Source organism: Piliocolobus tephrosceles, chromosome 16 (assembly GCF_002776525.5).
Source record: "Piliocolobus tephrosceles isolate RC106 chromosome 16, ASM277652v3, whole genome shotgun sequence".
Lineage (NCBI taxonomy): Eukaryota > Metazoa > Chordata > Mammalia > Primates > Cercopithecidae > Piliocolobus > Piliocolobus tephrosceles.
The window spans coordinates 31,965,827-31,989,526 of record NC_045449.1 but is presented as its reverse complement, the minus strand read 5'-3'; the positions used below and the strand labels follow the sequence as shown (position 1 = coordinate 31,989,526).

Here is a 23,700-nt window from a genome sequence, read left to right as displayed (position 1 = left end):
AAAAAAAAAAAAAAAAAAAGAAAATATATATGTTTTATATATATATACATATAGCACTTCCCTTTCTCCACATCCTCATCAGAATCTGTTATTGTCTTTTTTATAATAGCCATTTTAACTGGGAGATAATATTTCATTGTGGTTTTGATATTTCGATTATGATTAGTGATGTTGAGCATTTTTTCATATGTCTACTGGCAATTTGTATGTCTTTTTTTTTTTTTTTTTTGAGCAAGGTCTATTCAGATCACTTGCCTATTTTTAAATTGGGTTATTTGGTTTTTTGTTATTGAGTTGAGGCCCTTACACACAAAATAAAATATTATTCAGCTATAAAATGAATGAAATCCTGCCATTTGCAGCAACATGGATAAAACTGGAGGTCATTATGTTAAGTGAAATAGGCCAAGTATGGAAAGACAAATATCACATGTTCTCACTTTTAAGTGGGAGCTAAAAAAGTTGATCTTGTGGAATTAGAGAGTATTATGATGGTTATCAGAGGCTGGCAAGGGCAGGAGGGATGATATTGAAGAGAGGTTAATGACTGTAAAAATACAGTTGGATAGAATGAATGACTTCTAGTGTTCAATAGCACAGTAGGTAACTATAGTTAAAAATAATTTATTGTATATTTCAAATTAGCTAGAAGATTCAGAATATTCCCAACACAAAAAAATGATAAATATTTGGTGATGAATATCCTAATTACCCTATTTGATCATTACACATTGTATGCATATGTCAGAATATCACATGTACCCCATAAATATATACTATTATTATATATAATAAATTTTTTAATAGAAACATTTTTAAACCTTTTTTTAAAAAACTTAAAAAAAAAAAAAAAGAAATGAAGGTGAACTAAAGACATTCCTATATGAACACTGAGAATTTGTTACCAGGAAATCTGTCTTTAAATAGTAAAGGAAGTTCTTCAAGCTGAAAAGAAGTGACACTAGACAGTAATTAACATCCACGTGGAGAAATAAAGAGGCTCTCTTCCTTGGCGGTGCCTATGGAGGTGGCAGCCATCCCCTGCTCGGCATCATAGCTGCCCTTAGTCCCCTTGTGAAGTCCAAGATCATCAAAAAGAGAACCAAGAAGTTCATCCAGCATCAGTTAGACTGATAGGTCAGAACTAAGCGTAACTGACAAAAACCCAGAGGTATTGACAACAGAGTTTGTGGAAGGTTCAGCAACAAAAAACAAAGCACATGCTGCCCAGTGGCTTCCAGAAGTTCCTGGTCCACAACGTCAAGGAGCTGAAAGTGCTGCTAATGTGCAACAAATGTGCTGAGATTGCCCACAGTGTTTTCTCCAAGAACTGCAAAGACATTGTGGAAAGAGCAGCCCAGCTGGCCATCAGAGTCACCAATCCCAATGCCAGCCTGTGCAGTGAAGAAAATAAGTAGACAGCTGCTCATATACACGTTTTATGTTTAAATAAAACCATAAAAACTGCCAAAAAAATAAAGAGCACCAATAGTAGAAATCACATAGGTAATAATAAAAGACAGTGTAAACTATTCTATGTATTTAAACATTTTTATATGACAATAATTATAAAAGCATGTTGTTCCCATAACATATAATGATCTTATATGAGTTACAACAGTAGCACAAAGATGAGAGTAGAAAGTAGAGCTATATTTGAGCAAAGTTTCTATGTTTTAGTTTCTATACTTTTTTAGTTTCTATACTTTACTGGAATAAATTAGTATCAATCAAACATAGTAGACTATGTTGGCTTGGTGCGGTGCTCACGCCTGTAATCTCAGCTCTTTGGGAGGCCAAAGCAGGCAGATCACTTGAAGCCAGGAGTTCGAGACCAGCCTGGCCAACATGGCAAAGCTTCATGTCTACTAAAAATACAAAAATTAGCCAGGCATGGTGGTGTATGCCTGTAACCCTATCTACTTGGGAGGCTGAAGCAGGAGAATCACTTGAACCCAGGAGGCAGAGGTTGCAGTAAGCTGAGTGGCATCACTGCACTCCAGCGTGGGCGACAGAGCAAGACTCCATCTCAAAAACATAAAATAAAAAATAAAGTAGACTATGTTAAGATCCATATTGTAAACCCTACAACAATCTCTAAGAAAATGATCCCCCAAAATAGTTTTATTTAAAAAGGCATTAAAATGTTACCTGTTTAAATTCCTAGAAAATACCTATTTACCACAAAAGAAAGAAGTAGAGGAATAGAGGAAGAAAGATACATAGAAAACAAATAACTAAATAGCAGACATAAACCCACATCTGTAATTACATTAAATATAAACAGATTGAACAGATGACCAAAGATTTAGACTGAATTGTTTTTTAAAAATCTAGCTACTTGGCCGGGCGCGGTGGCTCACGCCTGTAATCCTAGCACTTTGGGAGGCTGAGGCTGGTGGATTGCAAGGTCAGGAGATCGAGACCATCCTGGCTAAAGCAGTGAAACCCTGTCTCTACAAAAAAAATACAAAAAAATTAGCTGGGCGTGGTGGTGGACGCCTGTAGTCCCAGGCGCTATTTGGGAGGCTGAGGCAGGAGAATGGCATGAACCTGGGAGGTGGAGCTTGCAGTGAGCCGTGATCGTACCACTGCACTCTAGCCTTGGTGACAGAGCGAGACTCCATCTCAAAAAACAAAAAAACACAATCCAGCTACTTGAGATTCAAAGGTACAAATAGGTTGAAAGTAAAAGAATAAAAGATAAAACCATACAAATATAACCATAGGTGAACTAAAATCACTTTACTGTTAAGAAAAAAAAATGGCTTTTAGGTTACAAAAGACAAGATAGTGGAGCCAGAGAGACATTTTATTATGATAAACGATGATATATGCACCCACCAAAGAACCCTTCAGCCAACAGCAACAGAATACATATTCAAATGTACACAGAGTATTGTCTAGGATAGACCATATACTAGGTCAGCAGTTAGTCAGCAGCCTATGGCATATTGGCCAACTTTGGCCCACTGCCTGATTCTGTACAGTCTGCAAGCTAAAAATGTTTTTACCTTTTTAAGTGGCTTTGAGGAAACCAAAAGGGGATATTTTGTGACACCTTACAATTACATAAAATTCACATTTCAGTGAGCATAAATAACATTTTACTAGAGCACAGTCGTGCTCATTCAAAACCTTGGGGAAGGGAAATTCCTCAGTCTAAAAAGTATCTTGAAAAATATACAACTGAGATCATACTTAATGGTAGAACACTGAAGCCTTTTCCCATAAGATCAGGAAAGGATACTTGCTCTTGCCACACTTACCAACATTGTATTAGAGCTTCAAGCTAGTTAAATCAGGCAATGAAAGGAAATAAAGGCATCCAGATTGTAAAGAAAAATAAAATTGTCTGTAATTGCAGATAGCATAATCCTATGTGTAGAAAACCCAAAAGAATTCACAGAAAAACTGTTAGAATTAATAAAATGAGTTTAGCAACATGACAGGATACAAGATCAATAATTAAGGAATCAATTGAATTGTCACGTACTAGATAGAATAATTTGAAAGTACAATTAAAATGAAGACAACAGCTCCATTCACTATATTGTCAAATCAAACCCATGGAAATAAATTCAACAAAATAAGTGCAAGACTTGTGCATGTAAAGATTCAAAGCATTGCTGACAGAAATTTAAGAAAATGTAAGTAAATAGATTTGAAAACTTAATGTTGTGAAGATGGCAATCTTCTCAAATTGTTCTGTAGATTCAAAACACACCCAATCAAATCCCAGCTTTTTTCTATAAATTGACAAGCTATTCCTAAATTGTATAGGGAAATGCAGAGAACTCAGACTAGCCTAAACAACTTCAAAATAATGACAGAAAATGGAAGACTTAGACTTCCTGATTTCACAGTTTACCTAAGGATACATTAATCAAGAACTGGAATAAGTAGAATCATAGAGATCAGTCAAATGGAATTGACATTTTAAAAGGAAACCCTTGGCCAGGCATGGTGGCTCATGCCTGTAATCCCAGCACTTTAGGAGGCAGAGGTGGGCGGATCACTGGTGCCAGAAGTTTGAGATCAGCTTGGCCAACATGGCGAAACCCCATCTATACTAAAAACACAAAAATTAGCCAGGCGTGGTGGCACACGATTGTAGTCCCAGCTACTCGTGAGGCTAAGTCAGGAGAATCACTTGAGCCCAGGAGGCGGAGGTTGTAGTGAGCTGAGACCATGCCACTGCACTCTAGCCTGGGCGACAGAGTGAGATTCTGCCTCAAAAAATAAAAAAAGGAAACCCTTATATTTTTGGTCAATGGTTATTTTTATTATCATTTTTATTATTTTTTAAAGATGTCAAGAAAATTCAGTACAGAAAGGACTGACTTTAAAAAGAAAAAAAAAATGGTGCAGAAGGAGCTGAGCCAGTAGTCCCAGCTACTCAAGAGGCTGAGACAGGAGGATCACTTAAGCCCAGGAGTTCACAACTTTAGTGTGAGTATGCAGTGATCACACCTGTGAATAGCCACTGCATGCCAGCCTGGACAGCATAGCAAGATTCTGTCTCTTTAAAAAACAAAAAAAAGGTACAGGAAAATTGGATATTCATATGCAAACAGATTATTTTAGACCCCTTACTTCACACTATGCTTAAAAATGTACTCAAAATGGATTCCATATACCTAAACATCAGAGCTAAAAACATAACACTTCTAGAAAAGCAAATGTAGAAAATCTTTGTGATTTTGGGGTAGAAGATTTCATAAATATAACACCAAAAGCACAATTTATAAATGGGGCAAAAAGTGTAAGACATAGAAAAAATTAGAAACTTTTGAGATTCAAGAGAGGGCATTAAGAAAATAAATGCTACAGCCTAACAGCTCTAGAGAAAACATTTGCAAATTATATATATGATAAAGGATTTGTGTCCAGAATATATAAAGGACTGTTACAACACATTAGGACATCAAGAAAATCTAATTTTAAAATGTACAAAAGAGTTGAATAGACTCTTACTATACATGTATGAATCGCTAATATAAGTACATGACAAGATGTTCTGCTTCCTCAGAGAAGGCAAATTAAAAGCACAATGGGAGGAGTGACTCAGTGAAAATTATGTAGTGGGTAGCTCTAAGAGCCTGTCTCTCCACAGAAACATTGAAAAATAAAGAACTGCCAATTTCAACTTTGTCAGAACTCTGAACAAAGAGACAAAGATTTATAGAAACTAAGCAAATGTTGATATTTTAAAAATTATAAAAAATTATAAAAATTATTTAAAAGCCTGTTTATATATCTGTCATTGTCTGGTTTAGTAATGGCAGCCTTGAAGATGGCAACCCACATGGTCCCTGGTTTCAGAGAGAGCAGAGCATACCTTATTTATAAAGAGTTGTGTTTGTCAGGCTGGGTGCGGTGCCTCACACCTGTAATCTCAGCACTTTGGGAGGCCAGGATGGATGGATCAGTTAAGGTCAGGAGTTCGAGACCAGCCTGGCCAACATGATGAAACCCTGTCTGTACTAAAAATACAAAAAATTAGTTGGCCATGGTGGCGCACACCTGTAGTTCCAGCTACTCGGAAGGCTGACGCAGGAGAATCACTTGAACCCGAGAGGCGGAGGTTGCAGTGAGCTGAGATTGCGCTACTGCACTCCAGCCTGGGTGACAGAGCAAGACTGTCTTCAAAACAAAACAAAACAAATTGTGTTTGTGTAAACAGTCTGGGGCTACCAGAAAAGCTACTGGAAGATGCTTAGCTATGTTATACTTAAATCAGAATTTACCCAGGATGGAAAAGCAGGGGCATTCGTCAGAAGTTCTGTAAGGCACACGAACCAGCCACCTGCAGTCACCTGGGGTAAAAGATTTTAATTGAGGCATATAATAGAATGCTGAAAGTCTTGGGAGTGGTGGGAACTTGAGTTTCCTTGGGAAATTAGGGTACCCAAAAGCACACTGTACACTGGGTAATTTAGAAAGCTTTGCACATGCCAACAACAATATACGCAATCAGAAAATACCTTATAAGGCCCCTACAGTTTCACCTCTGGCTGAGCTTCTAGACTAAGAGTATACAGGTAGTGAAGGCTAAGGCATAGTTGTAAACCACTGTAGGAATGCCCCAGCACAGCGCCATTCTGCAAAGACAGTAGTGGTTTTTGTCTTTGTCTCTCTGTCTTTGTCTCTCTCTCTCTCCCTTTTTTCTCTTTCTCTTCCTCTCTCTCCCTCCCTCTTTCTTTTCCTCTCTCCCTCTCCCCGCTTCTGCCATTCTAAAAAATCACTGTCAGAATACCAGCTTTTCGAACACAAGTTAAATGAAGACTTAAGAAACTACACATAACAAGGAAGACAGACTTTATAAAAATATTTTAGAAAAGTGACTAAACAAATAACTATAGCAGTCAACGAAAGCAAATCCTGAAGTGGAGGGGAATATGATTAGTTCTAGAGTTATCATTAATGCTCAAAATGTTGTTTTCAACAAAAAATTGCAGAAACAAGAACGTGTGGTCCCTTCACAGAGGAAATTAATAGAAATTATCTTTGGGGAAGCACAGTTATTGGACTTAGTAGACAAACATTTAAAATCAATCCTCTTAAATATGTTCAAAGACGTAATGGAGGTGATGGACAACAAACTAAAGGAAACCAGGAAAAATGACTGGGCGTGATGGCTCATGCCTGTAATCCCAGCACTTTGGGAGGCCAAGGTGGGCAGATCACTTGAGGTCAGGAGTTCGAGACCAGCCTGGCCAACATGGTGAAACCCCATCTCTACTAAAAAATATACAAAAATTAGCCAGGTGTGGTGGCGGGCTCCTGTAATTCCAGCTACTCGGAAGGTTGAAGCAGGAGAATCCCTTGAACCCGGGAGGTGGAGGTTGCAGTGCCACTTGCACTCCAGCCTGGGCAACAGAGCGAGACTCCATCTCAAAAACAAACAAATAAATAAATAAGTAAGTAAGTAACTAAAGGAAACCAGGAGAATGATATATGTACAAATAGAGTGTATCAATAAAGAGAAAGTATAAAAAGGAACCAAACACAGATTTTGGAGCTGAAAAGTATAATAACTGAAATGAAAAATATATTAGAGGGGTTCTCCATCAGATTTGAGCAGGCAGAAAAATGAATCAGAGAAGTTAAATAAAAGTCAATTGAAATTATTGACTGAGGAGCAGAAAGAAAACAGAATGAAGAAAAATGAACAGAACGTAAGAAACCCATAGAACAACATCATGTGTGTCAACATAAGAATCTTAGGAAAGGAGAGAGAAGGAAACGGCAGAATATTTGAATAAATAATTGTCCTAAACTTCATAAGACATGAGCCTATACGTTCAGAAAGCTCATTGGACTTCAAGAAAGATAAACAAAGTGATCCACACTGAGAAGCATTATAATGAAACTATTTTACAAAGCCAAGAACAAAGAGAGAATCTTGAAAGCAAAAGAGAAGCTACTTGTCCCATACAATGGATCATCAATAAAATTAATAGCATGTTTCTCATCAGAAAGCATGGAATCCAGAAGTGAGTGGGATGACAATTTTTTTAAAGAGCTGAAAGTGGCAGAAAAACTGTAACCAAGAACTCTATATCCAACAAAACTTTTTCCTCAAAAATTATTTAAATTTTGCAATGGAATGTTAGTTGTAACACCAAAAGCATGAACAACCAAAAAAAAATACTGCATTTCATCAAAATTTGAAAGTTTTTTGTTTTGTTTTGTTTTGTTTTTTGAGACAGTCTCACACTGTCACATAGGCTGGAGTGCAGTGGCACCATCACAGCTCACTGCAGCCTCAAACTCCTGTGCTCAGGTGATCCTCCTGCCTCAGCTTCCCGAGTAGCTGGGACCACAGGCGTGCACCACCACAACCAGCTAATGTTTGTATTTTTTGTAGAGATGGGGGTTTGCCATGTTGCCCAGGCTAGTCTTGAACTCCTGGGCTCAAGCGATTCGCCTGCCTCAGCCTCCCAAAGTGCTGGGATTGCAGGTGTGAGCCACTGTACTGGCAAAACTTAAAACTTTTATACATCAAGGGATATTATTATTATTATTATTATTATTATTATTATTATTATTATTATTATTTTGAGACGGAGTCTTGCTCTGTCACCCGGGCTGGAGTGCAGTGACCGGATCTCAGCTCACTGCAAGCTCCGCCTCCGAGGTTTACGCCATTCTCCTGCCTCAGCCTCCCGTGTAACTGGGACTACAGGCGCCCGCCACCTCGCGCAGCTAGTTTTTTGTATTTTTTAGTTGAGACAGAGTTTCACCGTGTTAGCCAGGATGGTCTCCATCTCCTGACCTCGTGATCCGCCCGTCTCGGCCTCCCAAAGTGCCGGGATTACAGGCTTGAGCCACCGCGCCCGGCCAAGGGATATTATTTTTAAAACAGAAAGGACCACCTGTAGAGTGGGAGATAATGTTTTAGAAACATACATCCAGTAAGGGTCTAGTAACTAGAATACATAAAGAACTCCTACAGCTTAACAACAAAAAGCAAACAACCCAATTTAAAAATAGACAACTAAAAGTAGACTTGAATACAAGTTTCCCCAGAGACATTCAGTGATCATCAAGTACATGAAAAGATGCTCAACATAATTAGTCATTAGGGAAATGCAAGTCAAAACAATGTAATGCTACTTCTCAGTAAGGTTATTAGAATTTTTAAAATGGAAGATTTTGGCGAGTAGGGAAATTAGGAACTCATATATTGCTGGTAGAAATGTAAAATGGTGCAATCACTGTGGAAAACAGTTTGGCAGTTCCTCAGCAAGAATTTCCATGTACCAGCAATTCTACTTCTAGGTATTTACCAAAATAATTGAAAACAGGTACTCAAATACTTGAACACAACTTTCATAGTACCACTATTCACAATAGCCAAAAGGTAGAAACAGTCTGTACATCCATCAGTGGATGAATGGTTAGACAAGATGTTGTATATACACACCATGGAATATTATTCAACCATAAAAAGGAATAAAGTACTGATACATACTACAACATGGTTGGACCTCACAAACATGTTAAGTGAAGGAATCCAGACATAAAAGGTCATGTGTTGAATCATCCCATTTATATGAAATATCCAGAATAGGCAAGTCAATAGGTCCAGACAGCAGACTGGTGGTTGTTAAGTTCTGGGGGAAGTGGGTAATGGGGAATAACTATTTAATGGATGACTTTTTAATTGAGGTATATGAAAATGTTTTGAAACTTAATAAGAGGTGATCACACAGCATTTTGGATGTACTAAATGCCATTGAATTGTATGATTTGAAATAATTTCACGTTATGCCATTTTCACCTCAAAAATAAATAGTTTTTGGTTGGGCACAGTGGCTCATGTCTGTAATCCCAACACTTTTGTGAGTTCAAGACCAGCCTAGGTGACATAGTGAGACCTTGTCTCTAGTTAAAAAAAAAAAAAAATTAGCTGGGCATAACAGTGTACATCTGTAGTCCCAGACACTTGAGAGGCTGAGGCGGGAGGACTGCTTGTGCCCAGGAGGTCAAGGCTGCAGTGAACTGAGATTGTACCACTGCACTCTAGCCTGGGCTACAGAGTGAGATTCTATAGATAGATAGATAGATGGGCTACAGAGTGAGATTCGATAGATAGATAGATAGATAGATAGATAGATAGATAGATAGATAGATAGATAGATACATACATACATACATACATACATAGAGATAGAGAGATAGATAAGGTAGATAGATATGGTAGATTTTGTTTTATAATCACAGTGTAACAGTGCTTCACATCCACTAGAATTGCTGATGGGAATGTTAAATGGACAGCCACTTTGGAAGCTGACTTGCCAGTTTTGAATGTTCTTTAGGTGTTGTATGGATAAACAAAATGTAATAGATACATACAATGGAATACTATTCAGTAATAAAGCACAAACAACTGATATCTGCCACAATAATAGATGAACCACAAAAACATGCAAAGTCAAAGAGGCCAAATTTTTAAAAGGCCATGTGTTTTATCATTTTATTTATATGAATAGTTGAGAAAAGACAAATCTGTAAGAGACAAAACATAGATTAGTGGTTTCCTGTTGCTGAGGGTGGTAACAGGAATTGACTAAAAATGGGTACAGGGGTCTTTTTGGATTAATTGAAATGTTCTAAATGTTCTCAAACTGATTGTGGTGTTGGTTGCACATATCTGTAAAGTTATCAAAATCACTGAGTTGTACACTTCAAATAGGTAAGTTTTATATTTATGTAAATTATTCCTCAATAAGGCTGTTTTGAAGAACATCATTGGTTACATGAACATTCTGCAAAAAATGTAATTAATTAATTGGAAACACCATCTGTGTGTCTAATTTTTTTTAATTTTTAATTTTTTCCTAGAATCTTTTCCTGAAGTAATTGTTCTTGATACTAGCCCGTGACTCTTGAAATTGGTTTATCAATAGAAACAGTGTTGTTTTACTAATTGGATTTTGGCAGTCTCTCCTAATTACATCTAAATGTTTCGTGGTTTTTCTTACAAAACTTCTAACGATAATTTTTGTGCGTCGCCGCCTATTTCATACAGCTTTATTTGATGTATTTAATTTCTTTTGTATGTGCAGAGGATGGTTAGAACGAGAGAGCAGGTATGGTCTGCAACCAGGACACAACTGGTTTATCATCTCCATGCAGTGGTGGCAGCAGTGGAAAGAATATGTCAAATACGTGAGTTAGATTCCTGTCTATTTACATTTTTCACAGGATTTTCAACTCCGTCAGTCTTCCAGCCAATAATAAAATGCTATGACTACCAGCCAATAATAAAATGCTCCAACTTAGATAAAGATTCAAAGGGAAAGGAAATGAGTGTTTATATGATACTTGCTATGGGTAAGGCTTTGTGATTACACTTCCACATACATTTCTTCCCTTGCAACAACCCTAAAAAAAGACAATATTGGGCACGCGGGTACCTGTATATATCACATACCTCACATCTCATTTAATTCTCGTACCATCCTTGTGAGGAAGATAGTATTATACCCATTTTACCTTTGGGGAACCTGGTGCTGAAAGTAAAAGTAACCTGAATATCGTGATCAGGGTAGAAGATCTGGGATCAAACCCAAGGACTGACTTTAAAGCTTATGTTCTCTCGACTACATCATTTACATTGTCCTTTATTTCACCTTTTCCATTAAAACGGAATTTTTTTCAGAACAAGAAAACTGAAAAGAATAATGCCAAGAATCAAATATTTGCCTTCTTGGAGAGCCACTTGATATATATACTCATTGCCAAATGATCAATAACCAAAATTCTAATCATTTGATTCCTGTTTGCCTGTATTTCTTCTGTCACTGCTTATTATCAGCATATTGGTAGTTACATACTTTTTACATTATCTATCTCATCATTCGTTCTCATCCTTTTTCCATTTTGCAGAGTTATTAATGTGTTTCCACATGTAAAATTTATTAATTGGGAAACGCGGGCTTTGGTGTCTCTGAAGGAATAAAAAGTAGGCAAATGACTTCCTGGACCTTGTAGGTAGATAACGATGGTGTGTGTGGATAGAAAATGAGAACATTGGGGTACAGCATCAATCATTATTTTGAAATACTTTTTTGGTTTTTATATTTGTAGTTTGGCCTTAGATTGAGTGGTTGTTAATGTTTTAATGAGTATAGACTCAAAGAATAACATAGTTTTGTCTTGGATGTATTACGTTTTGTTTTCTGTAGGAACACAATAGACGTCTTAGCAGCATGTCCCTTATAAACAGACTGAACTGCACTGATAAGAACATGAACCTGGTTTGTTGTTGCCTACCACAATCCTTTTGTGCATTAAAGAAATTTGGGGAGGGTTGTAAGGGAGAGGTATACATGGGAGAATCTACATATTCCCTTCTCCACTCTGGCATTTGATATTATTTTCTAGCATGCGTCTGTCAAATGCAAATTTTAAAATCTACTTAAGAATGAAGTCTGGCTGGGCCTGTAATCTCAGGACTTTGAAAGTAGGGGAATCACTTGAGCCTAGGAATTCAAGATCAGCCTGGGCAACATAGTGAGACTCCATCTCTACAAAAAAAAAAATTCTTTTTTTTTTTGAGACAGAGTCTTGCTCTTGTCGCCTAGGCCGGAGCACAGTTGCGCAATCTCGGCTCACTGGAAGCTCCGCCTCCCGGGTTCACACCTTTCTCCTGCCTCAGCCTCCCAAGTAGCTAGGACTACAGGCACGTGCCACCACGCCCAGCTAATTTTTTTTTTTTTTTGTATTTTTAGTAGAGACGGGGTTTCACTGTGTTAGCCAGGATGGTCTCGATCTTCTGACCTCATGATCCGCCCTCCTTGGCGTCCCAAATTGCTGGGATTACAGGCGTGAGCCACGACGCCCGGCCCAAAAAATTTTTTTTTTAGATTAGCCAGGCTTGGTAGTGTGTGCCTGTAGTCCCAGCTACTTGGAAGGCTGAGGTGGGATGATGGCTTGAGCCTGAGAGGTCGAGGCTGCAGTGAGCCATGATCGCACCACTACACTCCAATTTGGGTGTCAGAGCAAGACCCTGTCCCATAAAATAAATGAATAAATAAAGGCAAACTTAGAGTTAAAAGAAACCTGGGAAGAGAGGAGTTTCGCTTTTTATGGAGAGAAAGGAGGCAGAGAACTATGGGAATTTATTCAATAAGATGGGGAAAAATGTAAGTGGAGTAACAGCAGTACTTTCTGAAAGTACATATTAATTAGAAAATGTTTTTACTAAATAGAGAACTATGGCAACTTATTAATAAGGTGGGGGAAATGTAAGTTGACTAATAATCCTCTGAGCATGTTTTAATTAGAAAAGTGTTCTTTTCTAAAAATAACCTTTTAAATGCAAATAACTGCACACTGACAGATTTTTTTAAAATGTTTTTATTTTATTTTATTTTATTTATTTATTTATTTTTTGAGACGGAGTCTAGCTCTGTCGCCCAGGCTGGAGTGCAGTGGCCAGATCTCAGCTCACTGCAAGCTCCGCCTCCCAGGTTCACGCCATTCTCCTGCCTTAGCCTCCCGAGTAGCTGGGACTACAGGCGCCCGCCACCTCGCCCGGCTAGTTTTTTGTATTTTTTAGTTGAGACGGGGTTTCATCGTGTTAGCCAGGATGGTCTCGATCTCCTGACCTCGTGATCCACCTGTCTCGGCCTCCCAAAGTGCTGGGATTACAGGCTTGAGCCACCGCGCCTGGCCTAAAATGTTTTTAAAGTGAATTCAAGTAACCTTTTTTAAAAAGTGACATTCTGGGCTTTGTTTCCTCCATTTGTAAAATTAGAGTAATAATAATAATCTCCCTCATAGTGTTAAAAGGATTAAATGAGTTTGATGCATGTTAAGTATTTTGTTGTCTTTGTTGTTTGTTTGCTTGTTTGTTTGTTGAGGCAGGATCTTCCTTTGTTGCCCAGGCTGGAGTGTAGTGGCACAATCATAGCTCACTACAGCCTCGACCTCCTGGGCTCAGGCAATTCTCCCACCTCTGAGTAGCTGAGACTCCAGGCATGCACTACCATACCTGGCTAATTTTTTGATTTTCTGTAGAGATGGGGTCTCACTATGCTTGCCAGGCTAATCTTGAACTCCTGGGCTCAAGCGATCCTCCTGCCTTGGCCTTTCAAAGTGCTAGGATTACAGGCACCCAGACTCGTTAAGTATTTTAAAATAGTGTCTGGTACATAATAAGTACTAAATAGGTAGCTATTATTATGAGAAACTTGAAAAATGTAATCGTAGTGAGCTTGGACTCTTATCCCTTCCACTTGCTTTATGACCTTGAATAAATTGCTACTTCTTGCTGTACCTCAGGTTTCACATATAAACAATGAGATTAATAGTAGTATCTATTTAAATAGGGATGTGAAAATTAAATGTGTTAATACATGTGAAGCACTTAGCCCAGTGCCTGGCAGATAGAAACTCTATGTAAGGTTAAAGGTAATAATGGTGGTAGTAGTAGCAGTAGTTTTATAAGGATTTAAATTTCACCTTTCAGGCCAGGCATGGTGGCTCACGCCTGTTATCCCAGCACTTTGGGACGCCAAGGCAGGCAGATCACTTGAGACTGGGAGTTCAACACCAACCTGACCAACCTGGAGAAACCCCATCTCTACTAAAAATACAAAAATTAGCTGGGTGTGGTAGTGTATACCCGTAATCCCAGCTACTTAGGAGACTGAGGCACAAGAATAGCTTGAACCTGGTAGGCGGAGGTTGCAGAGAGCCAATGTCATGCCACTGCACTCCAGCGTGGGCAACAGAATGAGACTCTATGTTTAAAAAAAAAAAATGAAAAAACAAAAAAAAAAAACTTCAAATTTCTCTTTCCAGTCCATGTGGCAGCTTTGACAAATGCCTTGTTTAAAAAAAAAAAAAATTGGGCCAGGTGCAGTGGCTCACACCTGCAATCCCAGCTCTTTGGGAGGCTGAGGCAGGCAAATCACTTGAGACTAGGAGTTCTGGACCAGCCTGGCCAACATGGTGAAATCCCGACTCTACTAAAAATAGAAAAATTAGCTGGGCGTGGTGGCGTGCGCCTGTAGTTCCAGCTACTTGGGAGGCTGAGGCAGGAGAATTGCTTGAACCCAGGAGGCAGAGGTTGCAGTGAGCCGAGATCATGCCACTGCACTCCATCCTGGATGATAGAGTGAGACTTCATCTCAAAAAAAAGAAAAGGAAACAAAAGAAAATTAGTGTTGACATGTCAGATAATTTGATCTTACTCAGAGCTTCATCTGCCTACCTAAGGTAGTACTTAGCTTTAGTTAGTTTTTTCTCTTCATAAAATGGCATATTTACTTTTTTTTTTATTATTATACTTTAAGTTCTAGGGTACATGTGCATAATGTGCAGGTTTGTTACATATGTATACATGTGAAAATGGCATATTATGTGAATTACTAATTGTGAGGGCAATGTGTTTCAAATACTGCCAAGACTAAATGGAAAGATCAGAGACCAAGGAATCAGGAAAAATGAGCCATCCTTTCTTAGAAGTGGCTAACCTCAGATTTGCTGATTCACTGGAACATGAATAATTTGATTGTGTCTCAGCTCGTGGAATCTTACCAATCTTTTCCCGCTTTAATGTGTCAAACTTTATTCTTCTATGTGCAATCTCCTATAAAAATTTAAATGGGGAAGAATGGTGGAATCTTTTCTGTTTATCATCATTGTAGTACATAATGTGTATGTTTCTTCCTTTTTGAGAACTACGAAGGAGCAGCTATCACTATTCACATACAGATTTTCCTATTTAGTCATAATGTGACTTTAGAGCTAAAAAGTACTTTAAAACACCTTTCGCGCCTCTCTCCCATGGGCTGTGGGGGGGTCCTTGTTCTCCTCAGCCAAGGTTGGAGGCCAAGAGCAGCCCTCGAGGATCGTCGTCAGGACTGCCATGAGTGGAGCAGCCTTGTTTTCCTGCCTCAGACATGTGTGGTTGAGGGGGAAATAAAAGGAATGCAACAACTCTCTTCTCTGAATTTACAAACGAAGCTTCTGAGGTCCTTAGGTTTTATAATTGCCCAAAGCTGTATCAGACAATTATTTTATTACCTGATCTAGCACTCTAAAGCTCAGTTTCCTGAGTCCTGCCTTAGTACCTAATCTGTTGCTCCATGCTGCCCTCTATTTTTCCAAAAGCAGCATTTCAGACTAGTGAAATATGAAATTGATGTAACTATTAATTATTTAAGATCATTGATGCTTGTAAAGTACATATGTACGGGGCATGAAAGGTAGTAGTATCATCAATGGAGAAAAAGGTGAATCTTGACCCATATTTTAGAACACATATTCATACAACACACAGGGAATCCTCCTTGTCCTTTTGTGAATTGTTGACTCAGAGAAAGCGAGGAAATTTCTCTCTACAGGTGAAACTTTACCTATTTAGAAATCTATCTTCTGAAAACCAGGATTCTGGGATAATTTTGAATAGTTCCAGACCCCTGAAGTCAATAAAAACAAAACATGATCCTTTGATGTTTTAGAAAAACAAAAATTTCCACAAGCAGCCAGAAATGAACAGTCAAAAAATGCTAGTGACTCTAAGATTCTGCAATATATAACTGTGATTCTTTTGTTCATCTTATAGAAGGAAAGTGGTAATGAGATTAATTGGATGAAAAGGCTAGCTGTTTCACTGAAAGTCAAGAAGGGTGGAAGGAACAAGAAAAATAAGTGTGTGGGAAGCGGAAGAAGGAACCTGAGTAGTGCTGACAGTTTCAGGCAGTGGAGAACAATAAGAGCATAAGATTCCTGTAATAGAAAAGAAAGCCAAAGACGATGAGAAGACAGACCACTTTAATTTGTTTGGAACATTGGAAGAGAAGCAAAGAAAAGCCCATATTCTCCAAGTCTAAAGGGTATTACTTACTGTACCATGTGAAAAGCATGTGGTACAACCGCAGTTGCTAGAGGCATATATTGCAGTCTCTGAGAAGTTATTACAATCATCCTGTTCACAAATTATTACAAAATTTAACCTAACAATTTTAATACCTGTTAATATTTTTATTATCCTGTTTTCTTGCCAGTGATATGTATGGATTCACCCTATGAACTGAGCTCTTCAGAATGAGAAACATTATTACAGGAATGGTTTCATTTACATTTTCTTTAGAAACATAGACACCATGTAAAATTTTCAAACATGTTAAAACATTTAAGATGCAATTCCAAATATTACTCCTTGAAATTCTCTTAAATACCCATCTTAAAGGAAAACTTGAAGAAAATTGTTTGCTAAAATAGACCTAATCTTCCTCAAAATATATTACTACAATTTTTTAGAAAGTAATTTGTGGTCGGGTGTGGTGACTCACGCCTGTAATCCCAGCACTTTGGGAGGCCAAGGCGGGTGGGTCACCTGACATCAGGGGTTCAAGACCAGCCTGGCCAACATGGCGAAACCCTGTCTCCACTGAAAATACAAAAATCAGCCAGGTGCAGTGATGCATGCCTTAATCTCAGCTACTCGGGAGGCTGAGGCAGGAGAATCGCTTGAACCCAGGAGATGGAGGTTGCGGTGACCCAACATTGCACCACTGCACTCCAGCCTGGGCGACAAAGCAAGACTCCGTCTCAAAAAAAGAAGGGAAAAAAAAGTAATTTGTAATGCATCAACTTTATATAAATGGAATAAAGAAGTGAGTATAAATTTATAAAGAGATTACCTGCCAACAGTTTGATGGTTATTGAAACATCATTTAAGATCATTTATAGCAAGACTAAAGTGATTTTTCTGGAGGAAAACAAAGTGACTTGGAAGACTTTTAATTTTTTTCAAAGGTGGCGCTGTTACTCTTTCAAAATGGTTTTACTATCTGTCTTGCTCCATCTTTATGGGCAAGAAGCAAATGACCTGAAAACTAATTAAAATCTAAATCTTCTAAAACACAAGTTCCAGAGCAAGTAGCAGATTTAATAACAAGTCAGTTTCTAAGCTCTCAGCATCTGGAGCGCGTTATAAAAACAAATGCATGAGACTATAATCCTCACTAGGGCAATAGTTATTAATTCTGGCTACATATGTAGTGAGATCACATAGAGAACTTCAAAAATGAAAAAATGCCTTTGGCCAGGTGACTCATGCCTATAATCCTAGCACTTTGGAAGGCCAAGGCAGGAGGATTGTTTCAATCCTCCAGGAGTTTGAGACCAGTCTGAGTAACATATTGAGACCCCATCTCTATGAAAACTTTAAAAATTAGTTGGGCATGGTGAAGCATGCTTGTGGTCCTAGCTGAGGTGGAAGGATCACTTGAGCTCAGGAGGTTGAGGGTATAGTGAGCTATGGGCGACCAAGCAAGACCTTGTCTAAGAAAAAAAGAGCCTTTGCTATACTCCAAACCAAATAAATCAAAAAGTGTAAGTGAAAAAAAAAGTTAAACTGATTTAAATAATAAGGCACGCATGTTTATGGAAAACTTTCTTTTGAAACCTGATTTAACCAAATGAGGTGGCTCACGCCTGTAATCCCAGCACTTTGGGTGACTGAGGCAGGAGGATTACCTGAGGCTAGAGTTTGAGACCAACCTGGGCAATATAGTCAGACTCCATTTCTACAAAAAAAAAAAAAAAAAAAAAACACGAAAGAGTTTTGCTCTGTTGCTGTTACTGAAGTGCAGTGACGTGATCTCAGCTCACTTCAACCTCTACCTCCTGGGTTGAGGCCATCCTCCCGCCTCAGCCTCTCAGGTTACTGGGGGCTAAAGGTATGTGCCACCATGCCCCACTATTTTTTTTGTATTTTTTATAGAGAAGGGGTCTCGCCATGTTGTCTCTAACTCCTGAGCTCAAGTGATCCACCCACCTTGGCTCCCAAAAGCAGGGATTACAGACGTGAGCCACCATCCCAGGCCAAAAATTGTTTTAATTTAAAAAAAGAAAAAAGAAACCTAATTTAAATGTATTGTATTTTGTGTTGGTGTGGATTCTATATTACTAGAAAAGTTGTGAGAAGCTTGATATTATCTTTGAGAAAATTAACACTTAGGACTAATTTATACTTCTTTTTTGACATACATCAGTTTGGTTCTACTGTCTTGTCTACAGGCTTTTGATTTCTAGGCTGGGCACAGTGGCTCACACCTGTAATCCCAGCACTCTGGGAGGCCGAGGCAGGTGGATCACTTGAGTTCAGGAGTTCGAGGCCAGCATGGTAAAACCCCATCTCTACTAAAAATACATCAATTAGCCGGGTGTGGTGGCAGGCGCCTGTAGTTCCAGCTACTCAGGAGGCTGAGGCAGAAGAATCATTTGAAGCTAGAGGCAAAGGTTGCTGTGAGCCGAGACCGCACCACTGAACTCCAGCCTGGGCAACAGAGCTTGACTCTGTCTCAAAAAAAAAAAAAACAGAATTTTGACTACTTTGGTGAATCACCTAAAAAAAATTGATGGTCCAAAATGCATATGTAATATAGATTCCTAGTTATTAATCATTTTTTTAACTATGGTCACCATTTTTCTCATATAATGCCATACAATTAACTTACATAAATAATTTTGCCATTTTTACTTAAAATTAAAAAAAAAAATTTTGGCTACTCAAGTGAAGCAGTGGTAATGGACAAGGAACAAAGAAATTTGTAACTGGTTGTGATTAATCAGTTGTTTAATCATATTTTCAAAGGAAACTTTGTCTTACTACTTTAAGTTAGAAAACTCGTGTCCGCTGGGCACAGTGGCTACGCCTGTAATCCTAGCCCTTTGGGAGGCCCAGGCAGGAGTATTGCTTGAGGCCAGGAGTTCAAGACTAACCTGGCCAACATAGTGAGACCCTGTCTCAAAAAAAAAAAAAAAAAGTAATTGGGCATGGTGGCTCACGCCTGTAATCCCAGCACTTTGGGAGGCCCAGGCAGGCAGATAACCTGAGGTCAGGAATTCAAGACCAGCCTGGCTGGTATGGTGAAACCCTGTCTGTACTAAAAATAGAAAAATTCTCCGGGTATGGTGGCACGCGCCTGTAATTCCAGTTACTCGGGAGGCTGAGGCAGGAGAATTGCTTGAACCTGGGAGGTGGAGGTTGCAGTGACCCGAGATCGTGCCACTGCACTCTAGCCTGGGTGATACAGTGAGACTCTGTCTCAAAAAAAAAAAAAAAAAAAGAAAAGAAAAGGAAACTAGTGTCACTTGCCAGAAATAGAAGACAATAATATTATTAAATTCCAGCTAATAGTGTTGTCTTTTGAAGACTGCTATTTAGGACTGTTCTCTCTTTGTTAAAAACAGAAATAGAGAAAATATCAAATTTAGATTAGCATATTAGCACCATATAAACAATACAGTGTTTGGTGAAAGAAGAAAAATATGATTGAATTTTTTTTTTTTTTTTTTTTTTGAGATAGAGTCTCGCTCTGTTGCCTAGGCTGGAGTACAGTGGCGCGATCTCAGCTCACTGCAACCTCCGCCTCCCGGGTTCAAGCAATTCTCTTGCCTCAGCCTCCCGAGTAATTGGGATTACAGGAGCCCTCCACCACACCCAGCTAATTTTTGTATTTTTAGTAGAGATAGGGTTTCACCATGTTGGTCGTGCTGGTCTTGAACTCCTGACAATAAGTGATCTGTCTGCCTCGGACTCCCAAAGTGCTGCGATTAAAGGTGTGTTTAGTTATTGTAGAAAGTCACATAGCTATAAGTCATACATAGCATTGCCTTTCACTCTATGTACATACACCACTCATCTTTCACACATATATATTTTTTTCAGTCACAAGAACTAAAACACATAGTTACTGTTAAATGATGGAATCTGAGTACATGTGATATTTGTTTTCTTCGTGTATTCTATATTTTCTACATTGACCATGTAATCTTTAATGATAAAAAAATTATATACATTCATGTACTATCAGAAATAAGGAAAAAAAAATGTAAACTTTATTTACTTTTAATGTTAAAAAAGGCTTCCAACAGAATAGAGTTTAATTACTTTATGTGGCACAAAATCCTTCACAGTCTGTTTTGTCTACCTTGCCAGTTTTATCTATACACATACTTTTCCTCCTTAAAGAGATTAAAATTTAGCTATGTATTAGAATGTTTTTAAATGTCTGTGGCCCACCACAGGAGACTTAGAAAAGTAGATAATTGTGAGATTTGTTTCTGAAGACTACATAGTTGTCAGATTATTAAACTTTGCTTCTTATTCTCTGGTTTCCTGATTTTAGGATGCCAACCCTGTGGTAATTGAGCCATCATCTGTTTTGAATGGAGGAAAATACTCATTTGGAACTGCAGTCCATCCTATGGAGCAGGTGGAAGATAGAATTGGAAGCAGCCTCAGTTATGTTAATACTACAGAAGAGAAATTTTCAGACAACATTTCTACAGCATCTGAAGCCTCAGAAACTGCTGGCAGCGGTAAATATGAACCAATAAACCAATTACCTGAGGTTTATTGGTTTATTCCCCATGAATAGGTCTTTTTTTTTTTTTTTTTTTTTTTTGAGACGGAGTTTCACTCTTTCATCCAGGCTGGAACACAGTGGCATGATCTCTGCTCACTGAAACCTCCACCTTCCGGGTTCAAGCGATTCTCCTGCCTCAGCCTCCTGAGTAGCTGGGATTACAGATGCCCACCATCACGCCTGGCTAATTTTTTTTTTTTTTTTAGGAGAGATGGGGTTTCACCATGTTGGCCAGGCTGGTCTTGAACTCCCGACCTCATGATCTGCCCACCTCAGCCTCCCAAAGTGCTGAGATTACAGGTGTGAACCACCCTGCCCGGCCTCCCCATGGATAGTTATTAAGGGAGTCTAATTTGACAGAGGCTGTAGTGAATAGGGTAATAGGAGATCAGGGTTCCATTAACAGAAATAAGTTTTAAATGAAATGGTCAATTGTAAAACTCTTGAATATATTAGTATTTTTACAAAGAAAACCTCTTTTCCATGTTATACTTCATTAAATATCTCAATATGGAAATATTTTCATTATTTTCTTTTGAGATAGGGTCTTGCTCTGTCACCCAGGCTGGAGTACAGTGGCATAATCACAGCCTACTGCAGCCTCTGCCTCCTGGCCTCAGGCAGTTCTCCCACCTCAGCCTTCTAAGAAGCTGGGACTACAGGCACGTGCCACCACGCCCAGCTATTTTTGGGGGTTTTTATTTTAGAGATAGGGTTTTGCCATGTTGCCCAGGCTGGTCTCAAACTCCCAGGCTCAAGCGATCCTTCGGCCTCAGCCTTTCAAAGTGCTGGGATTACAGGCATGAGCCATCACACCTGGCTATTTTCATTATTTTCATCAATCAAGCCCCATCTTTCCATATTGCTATTAAATTTATTTAATCAGTAAATTTAAATTTTCAAAGATAGTCATCTCCAGGACTCTCTCTAGCCATAAACATACTTTAATTAAATTAAATGCACCCCATAGCAGATTCTATGTATATTTCAGGCCAAAATATGGAGATTATTTTGTTAAAATACTGAGAAAGAATTCAGATGCCTCCCATAATTCCCTTTAGGCCTTGGTACTTACCTAAAACTTCATGTTTCCATATCTACAGGGAAGATGCTATGGTATTTCTGTGGCCCAGCCAAATTGAGTTGATTGCTAGTATTCTGGTACAGTAGCAGAACCCTCAGTCTTACCCTATTATTTATTTATGTACTTAAAGAGACAGGGTGTCACTCTGTTGCCCAGGCTGTAGTGCAATGCCACGATCATAGCTCACTGTGACCTCCAGTTCCTGGGCTTGAACGATCCTCCTGTCTCAGCCTACCTAGTAGCTAGGATTGCAGGTGTACACTGCCACACACAGCTAATTTTTTAATTGTTTTGTAGAGATGAGGTCTCATGTTTCCTGTGCTGGTTGCAATCTTCTGGCTTCAAGCAGTCCTCCAGCCTTGGCCTCCCAAAGTGCTGAGATAACAGGCATAAGCCACTGCACCTGGCCTGTGTTATTATTTCTTTTTGTTGTTGTTGTTGAGATGGAGTCTCGCTCTGTCGCTCAGGCTAGAGTGCAGTGGCACAATCTCGGCTCACTGCAAGCTCCACCTCTTGGGTTCACACCATTCTCCTGCCTCAGCCTCCCGAGTAGCTGGGACTACAGGGGCCCACCACCACACCCGGCTAATTTTTTGTACTTTTAATCGAGACGGGGTTTCACCGTGTTAGCCAGGATGGTCTCGATCTCCTGACCTCGTGATCCACCCACCTCGGCCTCCCAAAGTTCTGGGATTACAGGCGTGAGCCACCACCCACGGCCCTGTGTTATTATTTCTTCCAAGATATTCTTTTCCTTTTCTTTGGAAGGTGTAAGCAAATTGGACAGAGCTAGCATTTTCTTTACAAAGCTCCTTGTAGAATCTGCTTCTTCCCTCCCTTTCTGATACTATAAAGATCACTTAGCAGTCCTAGAAGTGCTGTCATCAGCTTTAACACCAGGATTATTTCTTAACCCCATCTAAAGATCTTGTTTGGTATGTGCTTACCATATAACCTGTGACACCCAAAGGCTGCATATCACAGGCAGAAGGTTACAAAGTAATGACTACTAGAATGTTTACCAAAGATTAGCATGTAGTTGACAGCTGAAATGCCTTAAAATACCACTGAGGTTCACAACTCTAAGCCATGGTTAATCATTTCCTGTGCTTATTTTCCTATTGTAAAGATAATGTGTTTCTTTCAAAAGAACTCGTGAACATTGAGTTCATAGATAAAATAGGATCTATTCACACTGAGGTTCACAGCTCTAAACCATGGTTAATCATTTTCTGTGCATATTTTCCTATTGTAAAGGTAATGTGTTTCTTTCAAAAGAGCTCGTGAACATTGAGTTCATAGATAAAATAGGATCTACCCCCAGTATTCTTTTGTTGGAATTCTTGTTTTAGTTCTTTTTAATTTAGTGACTTCATATCACCATTATCTACTGAGAACATTTGGAATATTTTTCTAGTTTTAGGAAAATAATTAAAGGATGCTATATGAAAGCCCAGCTACTTAGCCAGCTCTTCCCTTCCAATCGGAGGACATATAATTCTCATTATGAATTATTAGATACTCTAATAATTTTAAAAGCTCTTGTTTTTAGTACCATGCTATGTATTGTCCAGAGAAGGATAACATTTCCTGTCTTCTACAGAATTACCAGAATCTGAATCTGTACGGACATGTCAACAGAGTAGTACAATATATGGGCATTGAGTTCATGTCCTCAAGCCTGTTTATGTATAATAACTAAAAATAAGA

The 23,700-nt window shown here is 38.7% G+C and overlaps 1 protein-coding gene and 1 non-coding gene across 5 annotated transcripts in view; both read left to right on the top strand.

Annotated features, from left to right (window-relative positions):
• The window catches only part of USP32 (ubiquitin specific peptidase 32), a 221,372-nt gene that overhangs the window by 150,244 nt on the left and 47,428 nt on the right, over positions 1 to 23,700 (top strand). For all 4 annotated transcript variants that reach the window (XM_023204689.2, XM_023204687.2, XM_023204688.3 and 1 more), the window contains 2 exons: positions 10,578 to 10,680; positions 20,667 to 20,859. In XM_023204689.2, the coding sequence (XP_023060457.2) occupies positions 10,578 to 10,680; positions 20,667 to 20,859 (296 nt within the window). The remainder of the gene's footprint in view (positions 1 to 10,577; positions 10,681 to 20,666; positions 20,860 to 23,700) is intronic.
• On the top strand, positions 15,298 to 15,429 carry LOC111537739. Its single transcript, XR_002730100.1, has one exon.